This window comes from Nicotiana tabacum, chromosome 21 (assembly GCF_000715075.1).
Source record: "Nicotiana tabacum cultivar K326 chromosome 21, ASM71507v2, whole genome shotgun sequence".
NCBI lineage: Eukaryota > Viridiplantae > Streptophyta > Magnoliopsida > Solanales > Solanaceae > Nicotiana > Nicotiana tabacum.
In genome coordinates this window covers 65,496,747-65,518,544 of record NC_134100.1, presented here as the reverse complement: position 1 = coordinate 65,518,544, position 21,798 = coordinate 65,496,747, and the positions used below count along the sequence as shown (strand labels likewise).

The following is a 21,798-nucleotide window of genomic DNA, read 5'->3' as shown; positions in this document are numbered from 1 at the left end:
GGGGGTGACGCACGTGCTAGGTGATGGGCATGTGTGCGTGCACCGGGGTATTCATGATTCAGGTAGTTCTTAGGCTATTATATGCCTTATTTTGCTATCATGATTATGTGATATCATGTAATCTCCATTTTTTTGACTACATGAGTTATTATTCATGCTAGAAATTATGTCTAGGATAACTTCTTAATTGTTTGAGACATGGTAGGGATATTTTTTCCATGTTGAGTTATTTTCCTTAGTCGTAGTCATATTGTTCAGTCATGATTGTTATATGTGCATGTTATATCTCTGTGCACTTTTGATATGTTGTCTCACATGTTATTAGTGTCCTTGTACGTGATACGAGTTTGAACTGAATCCGGTGGCATATTGTGATATTCCGTGTTATATAATTGGATTATGTTTCTATGAGATATTGGCATATGAAGGCTTGAGCGGATTGATGACTGATATAGTCCATAGAGCCGTATTATGAGTTGTTATTTGGATCGGGTTGCACGTCGCAATAGATTATTATTTGGATCGAGTTGTACGTCGCAATAGATTATTATTTGGATCGAGTTGCACGTCGCAACGGATTGTTATTTGGATCGGGTTACACACCGTAACAGATTTATATTTGGATCGAGTTGCATATTGATGTCGTGCTATAATTCCATACACTTTGACGTTATTTACGCTATTTGCTTGTTGTTTGGATGCTAATTTGTACGATAATTGAACTTAATAGAGTTTATTTTACGTATAGAAATGCTTGGACATGAAGTGCAGAACAGTTGCAAGAAATGGTACCTCAAAGCGACAAAGCAATAAAATAAGATGTCCAAGGCAATGAAAAGTCATGGTCGTAGACAGTGCAAGGCTTTGTCCAAGGAATTTTCATTGGCACCTCTGACAACGCCTCGCGGGGAAATGTTGGTGCCTCTGATGGTGCCTCGCGGAGTAATGTTGGTGCCTCTGACAATGCCCCGCGCCAATGATGCTTATCCGAGCCACTTTTATTTCCTCATTATGTTTAGACGTGTAAACCTCAGCCCCACCATATAAATACCTCTTAAAGTAAGTTTTTGAAAGGTGAGACATCAATAGAGAGGCAAGAGTCTATGTAACACTTTGGAAGCACGAATCACCAGAGTTTTTCTTTTCACTTTCCTTTAATTTGTAGTTTAATGCTTTTGGATATTACTATGATTATTTACACAATTATGAGTAGGTAAATCCATTATCTAGGGTTGATGGAATCAATTGTTGAATGAGGGCTTGATTGCGTATTGATAAAATTGAGCCGTTTTTACTCTCTAATTGTTCAACTATGTGTTTCTTGTGGTTAATTGAAGGGCCCTTGATTAATCGTGTCTAGTTATCTTGTGTTGCTTGAGAGCGAACACTTGATTAGATTATTGTTGAACAATGCCACTTTCGAGTAAGTTAAGAGATTAATTACTTGAATTTAAAAGTGGGATTAGAGATAACAAAGCGTTGGCGCAATCTTTATGAGTTGTACGAAACGTCAACTAGAGTAGTTCGAGAGAATACTTCTAATAAATTATCGTAATTGATCGAGAGATAATTGCAATAAATAAGAACTCAACATCTTTAGAGAGTGTTGCGGTGAGAGTATAGCTAATGTGTCAGGAATTAATCTGGCAATTGGGGAAATCGTAAACCCTAGATTTTTTTATCCTTGATTCAACCTCATTCTTGCTAGTTGATAGATTTTATTGTCATTTTTTCTTAGTTAAGTAATTTTTGTTAATTCACAAATCAAATCTTGAACTCTGAAAGTTGTCTCAGCTTATCATTAGTGATATTGAAAAGTTGTAGCAAATATGTTAGTTCCCTGTGGGATTCAACTCCGAACTCTTGAACCGAATTATTTTTGCAGCGACCGCTTAGTCCTGTTTATAAGGCATAGTTGGGCATGATCAAATTTTGGCGTCGTTGCCGGGGAACTAACGGTGTTATTCGTTATAACTTGAAAGAATTGGTAGAATTTTTAGTTTAGATCAATTTTCCGTGGTGCTAAAAATATTTCCATTGAAATTCTCATTTGAATTCTTATGTGCCTCATGTACATGCCTTGAAGCTCCTTGAGAACTGGTGAACTATTTAAAGGTCTCTCAGATCTCAAAAAATCATTCAGGACATTGAATCGGGCTAACAAGAAGGGCAAACAGCTAAAATAGAATGAACAAATCGAAATTGAAATGGGTGACATCGAGAACATCAATGGGAAAAATACAAATAATCAAGTTGACCCAAACATCAGAGTGGTAGCACCCCTTGTGCCGGAGGATGCTCTATATGATTAGGCGCAACCAACTGCTCACAATCTGGCAACTACAATTGCAGTCCCTCCGATACAAGCGGAAACTTTTCAAATTACAAACAACATGCTGCACTTGCTCCAAAACAAATGGATGTTCTCCGGGTCTTACATCGAAGACCCACAGCAACATCTGAAGAATTTTCTATCAATTTGTGTCACTCAAAGACAGTCGAATGTGACACACAAAGAAATCAGATTGTTACTGTTTCTATTCTCAGTGACTGGGTAGGCTCAAACTTGGCTGAATTCGCTCCCAATAAACTCCATTGCTGCTTGGGAGGAACTAGTCAAGCAGTTCTTAAACAAGTTTTATCCACCCAACAAGACTGCAAGGCAAATTGATGAGATATTGTAGTTCAGGCAGAAACCAACTGAAACTTTGCAAGAAACATGGGAGAGGTTTAAAGGTATGTTGGAGAAGGGTCCACACCATGGCATCCCGGATCAGATGCTAGGACAGAGATTCTATATGGGTTTGGCTGACAGTCTGAAGGCTAATATAGATGCTTCATCCGGGGGTGCATTCTTGAGCAAATCATTCACAGAGTGTAAGATTCTTCTTGACAAGATGGCTCAAAATTCAGGCTGGATGACGAGGGATACAACACTCACTCCAATAGTGCATTATGTTATTCTTGACCCAAACAATACAAATGCAGAAAACATAGCCACTCTCATGACCCAGATGAGCTTGTTGACAAACAAAGTTGATGAGATAGGCACGAAACAGGTCACATTGTTGACACAACCAATGGAGGCCTATGCACTCCTTGTATTAATCAGCAGTATCTTTGCTCATGGAGTGGAGAAAATGATAACCAGGGCTTCAGAGAAGACATCAGTTTGAGACCTTACACTTAGAAGAAAGAAAAACACCACTAGCGAAGCCGCCGATAGAGGAGCCACCACAGTTAGACCTGAAACCGCTTCCAGCTCACCTCAGGTACGCGTTCTTAGGACCTAACTCTACTTTACTTGTTATCATCTCATCTGGTTTGTTAGTTGTGCAGGTAGAACAACTCTTACAGGTGTTACAAGAATGCAAGACTGCTATTGGTTGGACCATGGCAGACATTAAGGGTATCAGCCCAGCCTTTTGGATGCATAAGATTCTGTTGGAAGAGGGGCACAAGACTTCTAGGGAACATCAAAGAAGGTTGAACCCGAACATGAAGGAAATGGTGAAGAAGGAAGTGATTAAGTGGCTGGATGCGGGCATCATATTTCCTATCTTGGGCAGTGTCTGGGTAAGCCCAGTCCAATATGTTCCGAAGAAAGATGGCATGACTGTTGTACAGAATGAGAATAATGAGTTGATATCTACTCGTACAATCACGGGTTGTCAAATTTGCATGGATTACAAAAAACTGAACACTGCCACCCGAAAAGACCACTTTCCTCTACCGTTCATTGACCAAATGTTGGATAGATTGGCAGGGAGGTCTCACTTCTGCTTTTTGGATGGATATTCGGGGTACAATCAAATCACAATAGCCACTGAAGATAGAGAGAAAATTTCATTCACTTGTATGTATGGCATCTTTGCCTTTCGGAGAATGTTGTTTGGCCTATGCAATGCATCAGCCACTTTCCAGAGGTGTATGCTAGCCATTTTCACTGATATGGTTGAAGATATTATGGAAGTCTTTATAGATGATTTCTCAGTGGTGGGAAAATCATTTGATGACTGTCTTATTTGAGAAGAGTGTTGAAAAGGTGTGTGGAGACAAACCTGGTGCTGAACTAGGAGAAGTGTCATTTTATGGTACAAAAAAGTATAGTTTTGGGACATCGAGTGTCAAGTAAGGGTATTGAGGTCGACCACGCTAAGGTTGACATGATAGAGAAGTTGCCACCGCCCACTTAGGTCAAGGCCGTAAGAGGTTTCCTTGGGCACACCGGTTTCTACAGGTGATTTATAAAGGATTTCTCTAAAATTGCTAAAACTTTATGTAAACTACTTTAAAAGGATCACCCCTTCATGTTTTCTGATGATCGCAGATTATCATTTGAGGATCTGAAGAATAGACTGGTGACTGCACCAATCATCGTTGCACCCGACTAGGAGCAGCCTTTTGAGCTCATGTGTAATACGAGTGACTATGCTATAGGAGCAGTTTTGGGGCAGCGAAAGGACAAAATGGTGCATCCAATTTACTATGCAAGTAGAACGCTAAGCAATGCACAACTCAATTATACCGTGACTGAGAAAGAGATGTTGGCTATAGTGTTTCGCATTTGACAAATGCATGTCTAATTTGATAGGTTCAAAAGTGATTGTTTATACTGATCATGCAACACTTAGGTACTTGATAGCAGAGAAGGAGTCAAAGCAACGCTTGATCCGTTGGGCTCTTTTGCTACAAGAATTCGATTTGGAGACCCGTGATAGGAAAGGAACAAAGAACCAAGTGGCAGACCACCTTTCAAGATTGGAGGGAGCTGAAAAGAAAGTAAGGGTTAAAGATATAACAGAGACATTCCCGGATGAACAATTACTAGCAGTGGCAATGGAGGAGGCGCCTTGATAAACTGATATTGCTAACTATTTGGCAAGCGGTATTGTACCTTATGAACTCTCGTCGATTCAAAAGAAAAAGTTCTTTTGTGATTGTCGGTCTTATTACTGGGATGAACCTTTACTTTTTAAAATTTGTGTGGATAACATGATCCGGCGGTGTATCCCCGAGAAAGATCAATCTTCTATTTTGCAGGCTTGCCACGCTTTACCATATGGTGGACTCTTTGGAGGAATCCGGACAACTGCAAAGGCGTTGGAGTCGGGTTTGTATTGGCCGACTCTATTCAAGGATGCCCATGCCTGGGTAAAAAGTCATGATGAGTGCCAAAGAACCAGTAACATAACTCGCCGTCATGAGATGCTGATAACTACAATTCAAGAGGTGGAAGTGTTTGACATGTGGGGGATTGATTTTATAGGACCATTTGTCAGCTCGTATGGTAACAAATACATATTGGTAGCAGTTGACTATGTCTCCAAATGGGTTGAAGTTGTGGCTTTTCCAACAAATGATGCCAAAGGAGTAATAAGATTTCTCAGGAAAAATATTTTCACACGGTTTGGCACTCCGAGAGCTATAATCAGTGATGGTGGAACTCATTTCTGCAATAGAGTGTTCACAAGGCTATTAGAAAAGTATGGAGTTCGCCATAAGGTTGCCACAACTTACCACTCACAAATGAGCGAGCAAGTGGAAGTGTTCAAGAGGGAAATCAAAAGTGTCCTGACCAAGACAGTGAATGCGACTTGGATTGATTGGGCAAGGAAGTTGGATAATGCGTTATGGGCTTACCGCACAGTATTTAAAACTCCAATCGGTATGTCTTCGTACAAGTTTGTGTTTGGAGAAGCATGCCATCTTCCGATAGAGCTTGAGCATAAAGCCTTATGGGCACTGCGGCAGTTGAATTTGGATATGGAAATCACGGGCACAAGTAGAGTTACATAGTTACATGAACTCGAGGAGTTCTGGTTCCTGGCATTCGAGAGTACAAGATTGTACAAGGAAAAGATGAAGATGATGTATGATAAGCACATTCTAGATAGGAACTTCAAACCCAGAGATCTAGTGTTGTTATACAACTCGAGATTGAAATTATTTTCGGGTAAGCTGAAATCTAGATGGTCAGGACCATTTACAGTTGTGCAAATGTTCCCAAGTGGAGCAGTAGAAATCGATTCCGAAGATGGGACAAACAGGTTTAAAGTGAATGGGCAAAAGTTGAAACACTACCTTGGAATGATTGAAGAAAAAAGGGAGAAAGATGTGATGTACTTGGAAGAGCCCCAATATGTGAGCGAAGTGTAATCCTGTAATCCTGAAAGCATGCATCGTGCCGTGACGTTCTTCCTAGGAGGCAACCCATGGTCGTGTTGTATTTGTCATGCCATGACGTTAACTAAGGCGCTTATTAGAAGGCAACCCAATTCGTAGCGTAGATTAATTTAGTTTAGTTTTTGTTTTTGTTTGATATTGAGGCCGACTAACAAGTGGGTTTTGTGTGAATTTTAAGTGTTTTGATAGGTTGTAGAGGTACTTGGAAGAAAGATGTGCTCGGGGCTAAAACATCTTTTGCAAACCAAACAAGAAAGCACTGAGCCATCGCAGGGCAAAGTCGAATGCGCCATCTTAGCATACCTCACGTTGCTTAGCACAAAGGTACAGAGCCCCACACTCCGCCCTGCGCTAAAAATTCACTGCCCCACATGATGCTTTGCAGGGTCTAGCACGCGACTGTTAGCGCACCTGCTAGCGCCTCGCAGGGTTTGGACGTCGCCTCTCACATGGCATGGTTGTGTCCAACACTGCACAATTAGTGCGCCTTAGGGCGCCTCGCGCAGCTTCAAGGCCGTGTCTCAAGCTACCTCGCGCAGGCCAGTGCCAAGAGGCCCAGTTAAGTCTTTCCTTTCCTTTTTCTTGTGTTTTTTTTCTTTCACCTAAAACCCTACATCCCTCTTAATTAATTACCCAGCCCCACAAACACCCCTTCCCTAGTAAAGACACACACGCCCCAACCTCTAAAACAAACAAAATAAAAAAACAACCTTCTGCCTAACATCTCCCAACCACATTGTCTTGTTCCCAAGCAGAAACAAAAATCCAAGTTCCTCAAGTCACCACCCCACCCCACTGCCTCATCCTCTCTCTAAATTCCCAGGTATGATTCTCTCTATCTATCTATCTATCTATCTATCTCTCTCTCTCTCTCTCTCTCTCTCTCTCTCTCTCTCTCTCTCTCTCTCCCTCTATCTTTTTCTATGTAATTTCTAGTTCTTGGGTACTCTACAATGTACAACAATGGTGCGATTGTGCTAAATGAAATTCCCAATCCCAAATACCCCATAGGATATCTTGTGATTGTTGCAATAAGTGTTTCACACTCGATTCTCAAGCCGATTTTGGAGGGTGGAGCAATCCTTCACCCATAAATAATGAATACAAGGTATTCGATAAATTTTCTCATTAGCAATTTTAGTCCCAATTGGAGCTCGAGTCTACGAGGTTGGTTGTTTTGTGTTAGGTGATCATGATTGATACAATAGCATATGCATGGGGTGACTCTACGGAGTCAGGGTGGATTGATAAAGTGTGTTTGCAATGACATACGGGCTATGTGTAGTGCCACGATTTAGATGCTAATGCACTTACTTAATGAAGGCGAAGTCTAAGTAGCCTATGGTCTAAAGTAATTAGCATATCTTAGAGCTTTAAGTGTGGGGTCACTCCGACCTTATTTCTGTGATAGTTCGTGTTTACTTGAATTGACAATTGGCATGATTGACAGGTACATGCAATACGGTTCGTTTAACAGCTAGTTCTAAGGCACTAGCTAAGGACAAGGCACCACCAAAGGCAAAGGCTACCACGTCAGGCCCACCGCCAAAGAAAAGGAACAGAATTGAGGCTACATCTAGTAGTCACAGTGGTAAAGGAAAGCAAGTAGCTTCTGCTTCTACCGAGGCACAACCTCAAGAGAAGGTGACTCGTGAGTATGGAATCAACAGTGTACCCCCATCTGGGAGGGCATGGTACAGGAAGTGTCGTCCAAACTCATATCTCCCTCATTTTGCAGTTAATTAGCACAAATTAAAGTCCCATTACCCTCAGATTTGGGAAAGAATACATGAACTAGGACTGGTTTTGTATTTAAAAATCCGGGAGAGGCAAACTTTATCTTAATGCACGAGTTCTACGCCAGGTGGAACCTTGAGGCTGAGGAGAAATTAGTGCCTATTCGTGGGATGCTTATTGATATTTCGGCTAGCGCATTATGTAGATTTTTGGATGCCCCTGATATTCCATGTGGGCGTTGTCTGACTTTATTGATCAGCCTGCTTACACAAATATTAGGCACACGTTATATGGTGTTTATTCAAATGCGGTGTGGACACGGGACAAGAAATACAACACCCGTGCCTTTTTTCCTAAAGTGATGTTTATGAAAATTGCTAAAGTGTGGTTGCGCTTGGTGAATACGAGACTACTTCCTTGTGATCATGATTATGTTGTTGTCCGAGAAAGAGTATGTCTAGTGTATTTCTTGATGAAAGGGTGGCCAATGAATGTGGGCCAGTTGATACGTAGCCAGATGGCACAATCTAGAAAGCTCACGCTTACTAGGATATTCTTTGTGAATCTGCTTACGCAATATTTGCGTAGGGATCAAGTGGATGAGGAGCCTAGGTATGATATGTTGATTCCAGCCACATCTCGAGATACCGACATTACTGTTATCTTTGGGTCAGATGAGGAAGATGGTATGACATTGACTACAGAGGAGCAGCAGGCTCGCGATGAAAGCGTCATGGCTCATTTATATGGGACGATGAACTTGCAGTTGTGGATTATGCGTAAGACTGCTACTTCAAAGGAGAGGACTCAGTTGACTGAGCAGTTCCTTCATACCATACCTGCATAGCAATTGGTTGGTTTAGCTGTGGGCCAGTGGGTGCCACCAAATAAAGATATCAACACTCTAGAGCATTCGGTACAGGGCGACGAGGAGCATGTTGATCCAGCGGTTGATGCCACTGGTGAGGATCTGGGTGATGATGTTGATGATTGGGATGAGGCTGGTAGAGCCTTCTTCGATAAGGGCCATCATCTCAAGGATTGATCAGGGAGTTTCTTATTCACCCTTACTACTTTAATTATGCACTGGGGACACTGCATGTTTTAAGTGTGGGGTGGGTAACTCTCGTTGTGCATAGTAGTAATAGATTAGTAACAATATTAGCTTCTTATATTTTTAATTTCTAGCTTCTTATTTTCTTTATTGTTAGCTTCTTATATTTTTAATTCCTAGCTTCTTATTTTTTTTATTGTTAGCTTCTTGTTTTATTATTTTAGGATGCTTATATAAAGTAGTATAACCATTAGAACAGTATTAAGTAGTGTAGTAGTTTTTAATTTATTTATTTTTTTATGAAAACAAAAATAGAAAAATTAAAAAAAATGGACTTTTTCCGATGATGGATCTCCTATACAGTTTTTTTAAGGGATTTAAGTCTAAACAAAAATGCAAAAAAAAAATAGAAAATAAAAAATACAAAAACATGTCTTTTATTTTCCTTATGCTGTAATAATCTCTCGTGGTTTTTCTTCGTGCCTCAGTTCTTTTTCATGGGATGTAACTTGAACCGGGTAGTAGTTTTAATTTTTAATTTTTACTTTTAGAGTAGTATGTAGGAAATAAAAGAGAAGAACTGATGTGATTCGCACCTTTTGACTTGTTTGATGGTTGCATACTTAGGTTCTCGCATTTTAACAATTTTTAAATATAATACTTTTGAATGTAAAGCTAGAGTATTCATTTGACAATAAAAGAGTGTTAAGACAACTTTTTAAATTCTTTGAAACTACCGTTAAATATCTATTCTAAGTAAAAAATTTATGCTTTTAATAAGGCATTCACATGATTGAAAAAACAAATAAAGGAAAAGAAAGAAAAATATAATATTACTATAACTCAATAAAATCAACAAACTACATTGAAAGAAATATAATTACTATTGAGGTAAATAAATTGTGTTAGCGTTTGGACATCGATTTGATTGAAATATGAAGAAAAAAATTGAAAGTTGAAGTTGTGTTTGGACATGCATTTTATTTGAAGAAAAGTTGAAGTTTTGTGAGTGAAAGAAAAAATTTCACCCAAAAACTACTCTAAACTAGTTTTTTGAAACTTGAAATTTTTTAAAAAAAAAATCCCAAAACATGATCATATTTCATTAACAAACAACCTTTTTTTTTATAAAAAAAAAAATTGGAAAAATGAAGCCAAAATTGAGAAACACACTCCTATTGCAAGTGGGTTTTGCGAAAACACAAGCTAATAAAGTTATATTGTCGGTTGGAGTGCACATGAAGAGATTTTTGTTAGGTTACCCAAATTACTTTTTTGTTATAATTGGAGAGCAGCAGGTGTTGAATGTGTTGTGGGGTAACATTCCTGTTGCAAGTGATTTAAACCTAATTAAGAAACACTAAAAATATCATTAGCCATTAAAAAATTTCGAACTTTGAATTCAAAAAATAAATTCTACTAAATTATTATTTGTTTGAATTAGAGGTTGTTACAAATTATTGAGAATATCTTTTGGAGTTGATATCTCAACTTTGAGGGTGTTTGGCGAAGATTCAAGTTAATTTTGATTGGATTTTCATATTAAATCTCAAAGAAAATGAAAAACAATATTGTACAAAAAAGTTGTATGTATTTTATATGTTGGGTGTATGTTATTTGTATGTTCAATATATCGCTGGATATATAGTGACATAAACACGACATACAAAATACATACAAATGACATAAACAATACATACAATAATATAATTGTATGCAAGTTGTACGCACTAATAATTGAGAAGCGTGAAGTTCTATATTGTTGGGTTTGTGTTGCTCATATAACTGCTAAAATAATTTTGAAATTGAGATTTTAAGATTGAACCTACTTGGGTATGGGAACTATGAATACAAGCATGATCATAAGCTGCTAAACCTTGTTGGATCGAGAAATTTCGAACTCAAGTTTATTTACCCATCGATTTGGAGTATGAAAACTTGAAGAAGAGTTGTCTGACATTAAATAAAGCTTAAAAGCTTCGAGTTCAAAAACCAGGTTTTCGAAATTGGATTCGATTTTGAAATTAAAATTACTTTAAAGAGTTTATATCCAAATTTTCGTGCAATTTGGTGAAGATATCGAACAAAGTTAGTAGGATTTTCTGTTCTATATCAAAGGAAGAAGAACTTGCTACAGTTTGACTTAGTATATATTTTGTGAAAAAAGTATAGCTATTTGTCTAAAAAGAAAAAAAAACCTAGCTAATACCGGGTAAATGAGTATAATTTTGTATATATATGAAAAAAAATCCCCAAAAGAAATACACCTCCTTGAACACATGCTTAACCAAAAGGTGAAAGAACTAATTTCGAACCTCTTTATTTTCTTAATTCGGTTTGCAAGCCCATTGAAAAATATTACATTGTGTAAAACATGACAAGCCATACTTGTGTGAGGGTGTTTAGTATCCCCTCTCACCGTCACTCTCTCCCTCTCCCTTGCAGTACACTCCCCAAGCCAAATTACTGAAGTGCTGGAAGTACTTGTATCAACAATAACTCCATTTCTTTCAATCAAACAGATAGTGTGGTAAGCTGCAAACTCCAGCTAACATAGCTTTAAAGAAAATATTTTGGACTGCTGAACTTTAGATGAATTATGATTTACTATTGAAACTCCAAAAACCATTTCAACTAAAAATCATATTGGATGCATGATGTATGGAAAAGCCTTCAATACCTTTCTTCTTTTCCATTTCACTTACAAGGAGCAAAAATTAACACAAAGGAACTACAAATTGTTAGCTTTCATCTTATCCTCTTTAAAACAGTCAGGAATACAAGTATCACCCACTTTTCCCATTCCCGTCCATATGTACCGAAGACAATAGGCAAACAAAAAATCAGAATATGAATGTAGAAAAACAAAATTACACCATCATGCTAACTACTACTACATAAGCAAACCAAGCTGAACTCTTGACTTGGCTCTCTGGGAAGGATGATGACATACCCAAAAGTCCTTCATGACAGCTCTGTTATCACCCGTTCACATTTTTCTTCCAAAATCTTCACAGCTTCAGTAAACAGCACCTCAGGTGGCAATGCTCCAGTTGACTCTATAGTAACTAGAAAGATTCACGAGAAATAACATAAGTTATCTGAAGATCAAGCTATTTGATCGGGATGAATTAGCCCAGAATGGTAAAACATTTATCAGCAAGAAGCCCAGAATTGTGTTCATCCAGCTATTGAAAAAATATGCACAAATTGCTCTCATGTTACAACCAACTTAAAGGACAAGAATCTGTTCTCATCTTGAACTTCAAAATATGTACAAAATTCTAACATATTACACTCAACCATACACTTTGAAATGCAGAATTTCAAAGTGATGAGAAAGTTGCAGTTATATTCTCAATACCTTAAAATCTCTGTGCACTATAACTTAATATCACAGACTGAAACAAAATTAATCTGCTAGAAGCAAAGGCAAAAAGGGTAGCCCGGTGCAACAAAGCATCCTGCATTCATGCAGGGTCCGGAGAAAGGCTGCACCCCTAGGGATGTGATATAGACAGCCTACCCTGATGCAAGCATTAGTGACTGCTTCCACGGCTCGAACATGTGACCTATAGGTCACACGGAGACAAAATACTAGAAGCAATTGAAAAAATACTAGTATTTACTACCATTATTTTCTTTGACAAAGTAACATATTTTTATTATTATTATTATCTCACCACAATTACCTCCAAAACTCAAAAAGGGGAATCTTAATAGTCCAGTTTGTTGGTTACCTGAACTTTCGCCTTGTCCGTAGGGGGTTTCCTCACCTTGTAATCCCCTCCCCCATTACCCCTTCCCCTTCCCCTTCCCCCTTATGTATAATAAAACTAAAATGAAAATCCCAAAGAGAAATTGAAACTCAAAAATTTTGAATTTAAGATCACTCACAAGAAAGTACTCCTTCCGTCCCATATTAACAGTCGTGGTTACTAAATATAGTTGTCTCAAATTATTTGTCATTTTAGAAGTTCAAGACAAAATTGATTTTTCTTTTCCTTTTTTACCCTTAGTAATAATTGTTCTTGAAGATAGAGATAATACATAAATAGAATAAATATTCAATGAAGAGAGATTTTATCTTAAGACATAAATAAGGGTATGATAGTCTAATCCCTTTCCTAATTAATGTTTCTTAAGGGGCATGTAAAAGAAAAACATGACAGATAATATGAGACAGAAGGAGTAGATAAATAAAGAGACAAGGATACAGAGGATTTTCTATTTAAAGGATGGTAAGAGCTTTGGAGGTCTCTGCATATAATACTCAACCTATTAAATACACTGCTATTACTACACTTACAGATGAAATGGTCTTTTACACGTCTCACTGCTACATTCTTATCCCAACCTTCCTCTCTGATGCATTCCCTGCAAAGGGTGCAAGCCCTTGGTCGTGCAACAGTAGCCCTTTTTTTACCTATACATTAGTGCTTGTTAGAACAGTGGAAAGATCAACATTGCTTCAGCTTTATGTTTTGAACTTTGCAATTGGTGACCTAATTAAATCAACGACTGACAGATACATGTCACTTTACCTTTACCAATATCCTCGATATCGAACACCTTAACCGGACATTTCTTCACAAGTTCTTCTGCTTCATCATCTTCAATATCTCGCAATAATACAACCTTCAGTAACCAAACAAAAAGATTAAAACCAAGCATTTACTGAAATTGATCGACCACAATTTTAAGAAGTGAAATCTGAAAACTAACAGTCAGAAGGTATTTTCTATACACAAAAACGAATATGGTGAAAACATTTATTCACCTCAGGGAGCATCCTGTACCAAGCCGTAGCCACAGGAGACCACTTTGCATGCGTCTTACCCATGCCTTTAACAGCATGAACTTCTAGCTCGATCTCCTACAACGAAGGCATAAAAGTTCTCCAGAAGTAAATTAAACACCTTAATTTCTTAGAATTTTTACCACTAAAATATGACAAAGTAAATCTCGGTTTAACAGAGACAAATATGCAATATTTAAAACAAAACCAGAAAGCAAAAACATTTGTGGGATGAGTTAGTGCACCACGTAGAAGGAGTCAAAAGGTGTTTGTGCACTTTTCCATTCTTGGTCAGATGGTGAGATGGGTATTTTAGATCTTCAAAACTTTTGTATCAAATGGTTGTCAAGCAGTATCTTCATTTAGTAATGCAAAGAACAAAAAGGATATAAAAGCACTAGCAAAAGAGCACCTATAAGTTTGTGAAATAACAAAAGAGCAAAGAGTTGACGATCAAACAGTGATACTACAATGTTCAAAAGAAATAATTCAAACATTTTCTCTAGTAATTTTCTTCCTTTGTTTTTTTTCCTTTTTCAACAGAAAGCAGCATAAAAGAACATACATGACACAAAGGCTACCTGACCAGGTCCAAGTTTAGCTATAATGATATCTGCATCTCTGGGGGCAATTGGGTCATTCGAGAATTCTGGTAGAGAATCCTGACTACAGCTGAATGAAGTATAAGTTTTTGGTTTTGCAGACGAATTTGACGCTTGACTTTCTGTTCCTAATATGAATTCACTGCCATTGGGTAACCACTTTAGCTCACTAGACAAGACTGCAATTTGTAACACAAAAATGCAGAAAATTGATTAACTCGCATGTGACTAGTGGCAATCAAATGAAGAATCACACACGAAAGAATAGACAATCGAAAACTAAATGAATAAAGCATACTAATAGTACCTCTAAGTCGCTCGCCACCTTTTTCACAAAGAGCATGGAGTTTGAAAACAATTGTATTCTTTTCATTAGGCACATCATTTTCTGGAAAACATAAACAAGTAATTAGTCACCATTATTCCCATCAAAAGCAAATCCTTCAGGGATTAGAAGGAAACACAGTAGTAACTACTAACTACTCATACGGTATTACAAGAAGATCTAACACCTGACATATACTCAAACAGCCTTGGATCGATCTTAATTGGAATGAGACCAAGTCTGTGAGCAAGCACTTCATCTTGGATAATGGACGTATTGTTTGCAATAAGAACTTTTTCAATAGCCATAGTTGGAACCTGCATGACGAGGCAACATCGGAAATAAATAAATTTTATCACCTCAAATACCAAACACAATTTCAAGCAAGTATTCGGGCAGAGGAATTAACCCCAAAAAAGGCCATAATCCGTTCTGAGGAATAAAAATATATATGCCCCAATCATTCAGCGTTCTTGTCCTTTAATTAACCAATACATTTTTACCCGGGAGGAGGTAGAAGGTATGTCACGGATTCGGCTAAACCCAACAGCTTTAGTCCAAACTCTATATTTATACTAAGAAATTCACTGAATATGTAAAATATTAAACTTAAAACCCAGTTGCTAACACATAATATCGCTATCCTAAATTAGAACCCATAAAGTTCAAATCATAGCTCGGGCCTCTCCATTTTTATGGTCCAATAAAAAAGGCTTGCTAATCAGATGTGACTCCAGTACTAACTCATTTAAATAAGCTTCACAGTTTATCTAAAGAACAACACAAACAGTAAAACAAAACCAATAATGTGTGTGTGTGTGTAAGAGAGAGAGAGAGAGAGAGAGAGAGAGAGATGCGCACCTCAGCAATGAGGATTCTGCGAAAGGCGTTGGCAAGGGAAGGATCAATACCAATCATGTCAAACTCCAATTCGTCCTCATCAAGTCTCACAACTTCCACTTTGAAATTGTTGCGGAATTGCTCAAAGCGCACGCTGTTATCAACACCCATAGAAGCATAGGCACCTGAGTATTGTATATTCTGAGTATTAGTGGGAGCTAAAAAATCACACATAACGCGAGTCCTCTGGAGCTCAAGATGTGGCGGCAACTTCCCCTGCGGCACGTCCGGCAAATCCCATACTGAAATCTTTGCTATCTTAGTAGAATCGATGATCTCCCCTTGTGTCCATGTGCTCTCGCTCTCTGTCGGGGAACCCATTGTCCGGCTGAGAGTCTAAGGTTTAGGGTTTTAAGGAATCATAAATATTTTCTCTTTATATCTTCATTCTGAATCTTTTTAGGCGGATTGGCTAACAGGACAACACAAACCAAGGGCATTTGCATCAGTAGCCACATTTAGGGCTGCTGCTTAAAATAAGTCAACATTTGTATTTACAATATAGCCACTTGTATCAACGGCACACGACACAGGTAACATGCACTATAAAAAAAAAAAGTTAAAAGTCCAATGGCTGAAATTTGAACTACTCACCACTCCTTTTTCTCACCTCCACAACCTTATTGAACAAATCATTGAATTCATTGATGTGGGCCAATACAAACAGCCACTTCATAATCCAGTGCATTAGTTACGGATTTCCGTGAACCCAGTAACTTTTGTTTAGATCCTGTGTTTGTATTGAAAAATTCATTAAATATATAAAAATATTTAGCTTGGAACACAGTCCGTTAATTCAGTTATTATTGTATATTGACTTGAAATTTCTATAGGAACTCATAAACTTAAGATACTGGATTCGTCTCTACTCGGACGACGTTAATGCTATTTTCTCCTTACAATCTCTTATATGTCATCATCTCAATGATTCTCTAGAGTCTGCGAAAAACTTTTACGTACAATTTGCGCCTGGATATGTTACTTTGTTTCTATATTTAGAAGATGGGTTCAAAACTTGTCGCCTTATTAGCTTCGCAAAGTCATTTGTTTTTCTATGTGGCTTTAGTTCATATTGAATGATTAGGCAGCGGAGAAATGGCTAAAATTTGAATATATTGTAAATTGTCTATGTTCTTTAACATCATTAAAAGTGGCTATATGACGTCGTTTCCACAACAGAATATGTTATTGGCTAGCAAATTTGGGATACTTCTACCACCAAGATTTAGGGGTCGTTTGGTTATCAGAATTGAAAAAAAATAAAAAATTATAATGATATTTTGAATAATTGTATTTTATTCTCATGTCCAAAAACTCCAAACTTAATTTTCAAATAATAACTCTATAAATAGTTCTCTCAAAACTAAGTCCACACTTTAATTAAAAATATAGAACTAAAACAAGGCTAGAATAAGCACAAAACAAACCAAACTGTTTTCTAATACAAGCGCCACAAAAGAAGGAAAGGACAAAAGACTTGTTAATTTGTAGGTGTTCTTATCTAAGTATAAATAATACACGTACTCTTCTTATACATCATATTTTGTATTTCTTTTTAAAAACACCTAGATTCCTGTATATTATGTGAAAAGAAGGACCTCCAAGTATTTCCAAAAAACCTTGTCACCTTGCACTCACATTTATGCATAAGAAATCCATATGAAGAATGTTGGAAGGAAATTTCAGTATATGTACTAAATCTAGTGATGTTAAGAACACCTATGCAGGTAGCTAATGATGTCCAGGATTGTTCTCTTCATTTGCAGAAAGAGCCACAACACAAGGAAAGGAAAACTATTTACCATGTTTCCTAGGAGGCCCCTGAACCAATTTCTGGCTCCTATTGCAGTCAGGGTTCTATCATACATATTTTTTCTTTGGAAAATTTTAATCTAAGTTGGCTAAACTTTAGCGAATCTTTTTGTACTAAAAAGCCAAACTTTCTAAGTTATCAAGCACTAATCCTGAAGCATTTTCTTCAATTAACATGATGCTTGTGTGTTGCAACGTTTTGCAATGCAGAAATTTACATTATGATGTTCCATAGATTAAAGTGAGTCCCAAATTAGATCTAACTTCTGTACCTACAAAAAAAAGAAAAGGAAACAGGATGAAATAAAGAGCGGAAGAAATGCAGCTCAGACGACACTTGGATTGTGTTCTGAGGGTGAGTATTTGGAGTTATCATCTTCAGTACTCTTGAGTTTTTGAGGAGGTAAGCTGTGCTTCGGGAGCTGGTCACTCGCCTTTTCTCTTGATTCCTTTATGCTAAGGGACGTATAAACTGTCATTCCACCAAGAGCTGTAATGGCGCCACAAATACTTATCCACCCTGGATCTGAACCAAACAGGAAATATCCTCCTAGTAGGATCACACAAGTCTTGAATTGTCCTAAAACAACGTGTGATGTCGCTGATGTAGCTCTGCATAGAAAAGTTACGGTTTTACATGACAAAATAAGAAAGTTTCACATTAATAGGAAAATAGTGTCTCTCACCCAAGTGCTAAAGCTCCAGACCATTGCAAGAGAAAACCAAGTAAAGCTGAAATTAGAATAGCAGTCGTATTATGGACATCCCATTTGAAGGATAGCACTCCAGGAGGATCTAACCAAGGCATCAGAGCTACCAAGAAGAAAATTGTCACTGGGGTTGTCCTCCACATCAACCTGCGTTAAAACATTTGGTATTCATTAAGTATATTCAAGCACAAAGTCACTTGCTATCATAATGTATTTAAATGAAAAGAATAGAGAAGCACTTCTTACGCGAGAGCAGTCCAATTGGTTTGTTTCTGGAGACTTGACCAAAGAATTTTATTTACACCGCTTGGAACAATCCATGCTATTGCTATACAAGCCCCAAATAAATTAAATTCCAAGTCCGTGACAGTTGCAACTGCAATGCCTACTGACACGACAGCCAATGCCACAACCTGCAGCACCATTCTTTGAACTTAAATAGAAAATTCCAGGATGATGTTATCATGAAGGGCTATAATATGATTTGTCGATATTATTTGGTAAAGCTTTTACACGACTAACTTTGTGAAGAGATACGGTTTTCTTGAAAAGAAAGAACTCTGCAATGACAATGGTTGGAGTAACAGCAATTTTAGCCATCTGATAAAAACCCACACTGCACAAGTCGGGGCTAGTTAGGAAAAAGAAGTTGCCACAGGTTTGAGACTTGGAGAAAACGTTTACACTATGGGAACCTGTTATGCTTCAGACTTGCATTGGCAAGACCAGAGGCAAAAGCCATCACAACACCCAAAGAAAACAGTGAAGAAAATGGCGTTGATTTAGTGGGAGGAGAAGCTGGAAGCAATGACAAAGCCTTGAAGATGGCAAGTAGTATCCAAGCACAACAGTAGTGAATAAAAGTTAGGAAAATTGGAAAATTAAATCCAACTCTGCCCATAACCTGCAAAACATATTAACAAGCTTAGAAGCCAATAACATATTACACGCTAGACCATGTCAACAACAGTTAAAGACACTTTATTTGGGGTTACATATATTGCTACCATCCACAATCTATAAATATGGGAAAGAAAGCCATACAAGTTTGTTTCCCAATATTATTCCAACCGCAACCATGAAATTGAAGGTCATTGCCACAACTGGACCACAGAATCGTTGTTGTTGACGCTTTGCTCCTTCTGATGTTCGAAGCTCATTGTAGAGAGAACCTCTGAGTTCTTCCAATGCTCTACCTGGTTTAGAATAGAGCCATACCAGTAAGATTCAAACAATATAGCTTTTAATCAAGGCAAAAGCACAAGTTGTTCTGAATATTAGCAAAAATTATGTATAGTAAGTACTACTAAGCGGAGATAAATTATTGTCCAGGTAATGCCTTATTACCCAAAATGATGCAGAGCAATCAAAAAGCAGAAATCCTACAAGATATGTGTGGATGTCGCGCAGCTTAGCTTATGCATTATGGGTTCAACTAAACCAAGTATTTTTTAACGCCTAAACATATATATACATAGATATGCGTGTTTGTGTGAAACTTCACCAAAACGTCAACAAATACTAAATTCTAAACACATAATTCTGAAAGACCAATGAGCTTCACTCATCAAGGCATATAAACCCAATAATTGATTCTAAACCAAATGCTCGATAAACTTAGATACTCCTGATTAAGACAACAATATACAGCAATTTCTTGGAGCAAAGAAGTAGACTGCATTACTAAACTCAGACTCTAATTTCATAAAGATAATTAATGAACAGATTGTTAACTCCCAGTTTCCAGATATTAACACACGAAAGAATGTGTGCAAAATAAATTATATTTATGAAAACCTAAAACCCTGTTGACCCCTTAAAACATAAAGTATATAACAGGAACCGCAAGAATAACAATGCAAACAGAAGAGTGTATTTTAAGATCCTCAATTCTAACAAATTGAAAGGGGCAAATAGCGGACAAACCTGCTTCACCCGCATCACTATCTTTTCTCTTGATAAACCTTCTACTCTCATTTCCCAACAAAGAATCTACAAGGCCCATAACCCTCCTCACAAGAAATCGTTTACCAAAGGGAAGAATTCCTAGTGCATATGACAATAAATTAAGTGATAATAATGAAAACCACTATTTAGACTGAGAATGATTTCAAAATCTGATGAATGCGATGGCAAAATCTCAGAGAACTCATGAATGATATGGAGTATAAGGACTGTAGGAGAAAAAAGAATGAAAACTTTCTGTCACCAAACTCATGTGGATGTTTTTAAGGTAATATTTTGAGAATTGTTAAAGCCATGCAATTGCGTGAGATCCAAAAGTGATAACAGCCTACTCCACAAATTGAACTTTTGTGCATTCCAATAACATGACATTTTTCAGTACAAAGTAACTTTGTGGTTATACAAGATCATTTTCTCCCTAATTATAAAAATAAGTAAATAAATAAAATTGTTTGAGTGAGTAAATATATATATATATATCTTGTGGAAAGAAACAAATATTAAGTATTAGTCAAATTAAAGAGTCTGAGCATTAGAGATAACACATAAATTTAAAAAAGAAATGGAGAATTGAATGTTTGAGCGGCAGAGGAGGAGGCAACAGTTCAGTACAAGAAGTGATCAAATCAAAGTAAGGTGCCGTAAGCAAAGCGAAGATCACGGATCTCAATCTCCACCAACGAGGTAAGATTTGGTATTCAAAACTTCCTTTCTTGGGCTTTTTTAAATTCTGTCGGTTCAAACTACTCAATAACACGGAACATCGTATCTTTTATTTTTAAGAAGGCGGGTTGCTCGGATGGTCCGAGTTTCATTTGGAAACAAAAAATGAAAATGATTAGATTGCAGCAGGAATATTGTGGATAGAGGATTTGAAATTACAGCCTAATAACTATAATTTCATCCTACATCACTTATATTATAAATAGGGGTGTACATGGACCGGGTTTGTTCGATTTTTATCAAAATCAAACCAAACCAACTATATCGGTTTGAATTGGTTCATTTTTTAGATTTTTTGGGGTTTTTTTGTTGTATGAATATTATTTCAATCTTACTTTGTTAAATTTTTTATAAGTAAATATATGTTTAGTAAAAATTAAAAAAACTGACAAATATATGATCTATTAAAATATTCTTATAAAAGAGTTTTCTTAATAACACATGATATTTATTTTTTAATCGTCTTACAATAATTTTACGTTGATGTATACTTTAAAAGTTAATCGAATTTAATAATTAAACATAAAAATAAATATGAACCTATATAATGATATGTTCTATTTAATTTTAAATTATCGAAATGTCATTTCAAATTCAAAAAAGATATAAGAATTTAATAGATCTTGACATATGAATATGGAAGAACAAAGAGATTGACGCATTTCACTAACACTTGATAAGAAAGTGATCATATAACCCATTATTTAAAGTTAATAAATATGGAGCACTTCATATTTAACTAAATATTACATCCCATAAGAGAATCACAAATATTTCTAGATATTTTTTAAAGAAAATTCTATAAAAAGTCTTAAAAGTATATATAAAAATTATATATTTATATGTCGGTTTGGTTCAAATTTTTGTATTCAATACCAAACCAAATCAAACCAATCCTAATAGGGTTTTTTAATCGATTTGGTTTAACTTTTTGGTTTGGTGCGATTTTCCGATTCGGTTTGTACACCCCTAATTACAAGTCATCA

The 21,798-nt window shown here is 36.9% G+C and overlaps 2 protein-coding genes and 1 non-coding gene across 4 annotated transcripts; all 3 read right to left on the bottom strand.

Annotated features, from left to right (window-relative positions):
* Positions 1–2,660: 2,660 nt before the first annotated feature.
* Positions 2,661–2,767, bottom strand: LOC142175558 (small nucleolar RNA R71). Its single transcript, XR_012704668.1, has one exon. It is a non-coding gene; the product is annotated as a small nucleolar RNA R71 (small nucleolar RNA).
* An 8,870-nt stretch (positions 2,768–11,637) lies between these two features.
* LOC107787692 (uncharacterized) lies at positions 11,638–16,047 on the bottom strand. The gene is made up of 8 exons (XM_016609295.2): positions 15,564–16,047; positions 14,890–15,019; positions 14,685–14,765; positions 14,357–14,556; positions 13,758–13,853; positions 13,522–13,615; positions 13,287–13,403; positions 11,638–12,045 (listed from the first exon to the last, which is right to left on the bottom strand). The coding sequence occupies exons 1-8, from the start codon at positions 15,921–15,923 to the stop codon at positions 11,942–11,944; spliced, it is 1,182 nt and encodes a 393-aa protein (XP_016464781.1). The 5' UTR covers positions 15,924–16,047; the 3' UTR covers positions 11,638–11,941.
* Positions 16,048–17,454: 1,407 nt separating this feature from the next.
* On the bottom strand, positions 17,455–20,888 carry LOC107787665 (nucleotide-sugar uncharacterized transporter 2-like). 2 transcript variants are annotated; one of them, XM_016609277.2, is made up of 8 exons: positions 20,702–20,888; positions 20,051–20,170; positions 19,169–19,320; positions 18,820–19,028; positions 18,647–18,740; positions 18,371–18,537; positions 18,101–18,271; positions 17,455–18,026 (listed from the first exon to the last, which is right to left on the bottom strand). In XM_016609277.2, exons 2-8 carry the CDS (start codon positions 20,127–20,129, stop codon positions 17,741–17,743), a joined length of 1,158 nt encoding a protein of 385 aa, XP_016464763.1. In that variant the 5' UTR covers positions 20,130–20,170; positions 20,702–20,888; the 3' UTR covers positions 17,455–17,740. The 2 variants fall into 2 exon arrangements, with proteins under 2 accessions (XP_016464763.1, XP_016464756.1); XM_016609270.2 differs by lacking the exon at positions 20,702–20,888 and having other exon boundaries at positions 17,458–18,026; positions 20,051–20,684.
* Positions 20,889–21,798: the final 910 nt, after the last annotated feature.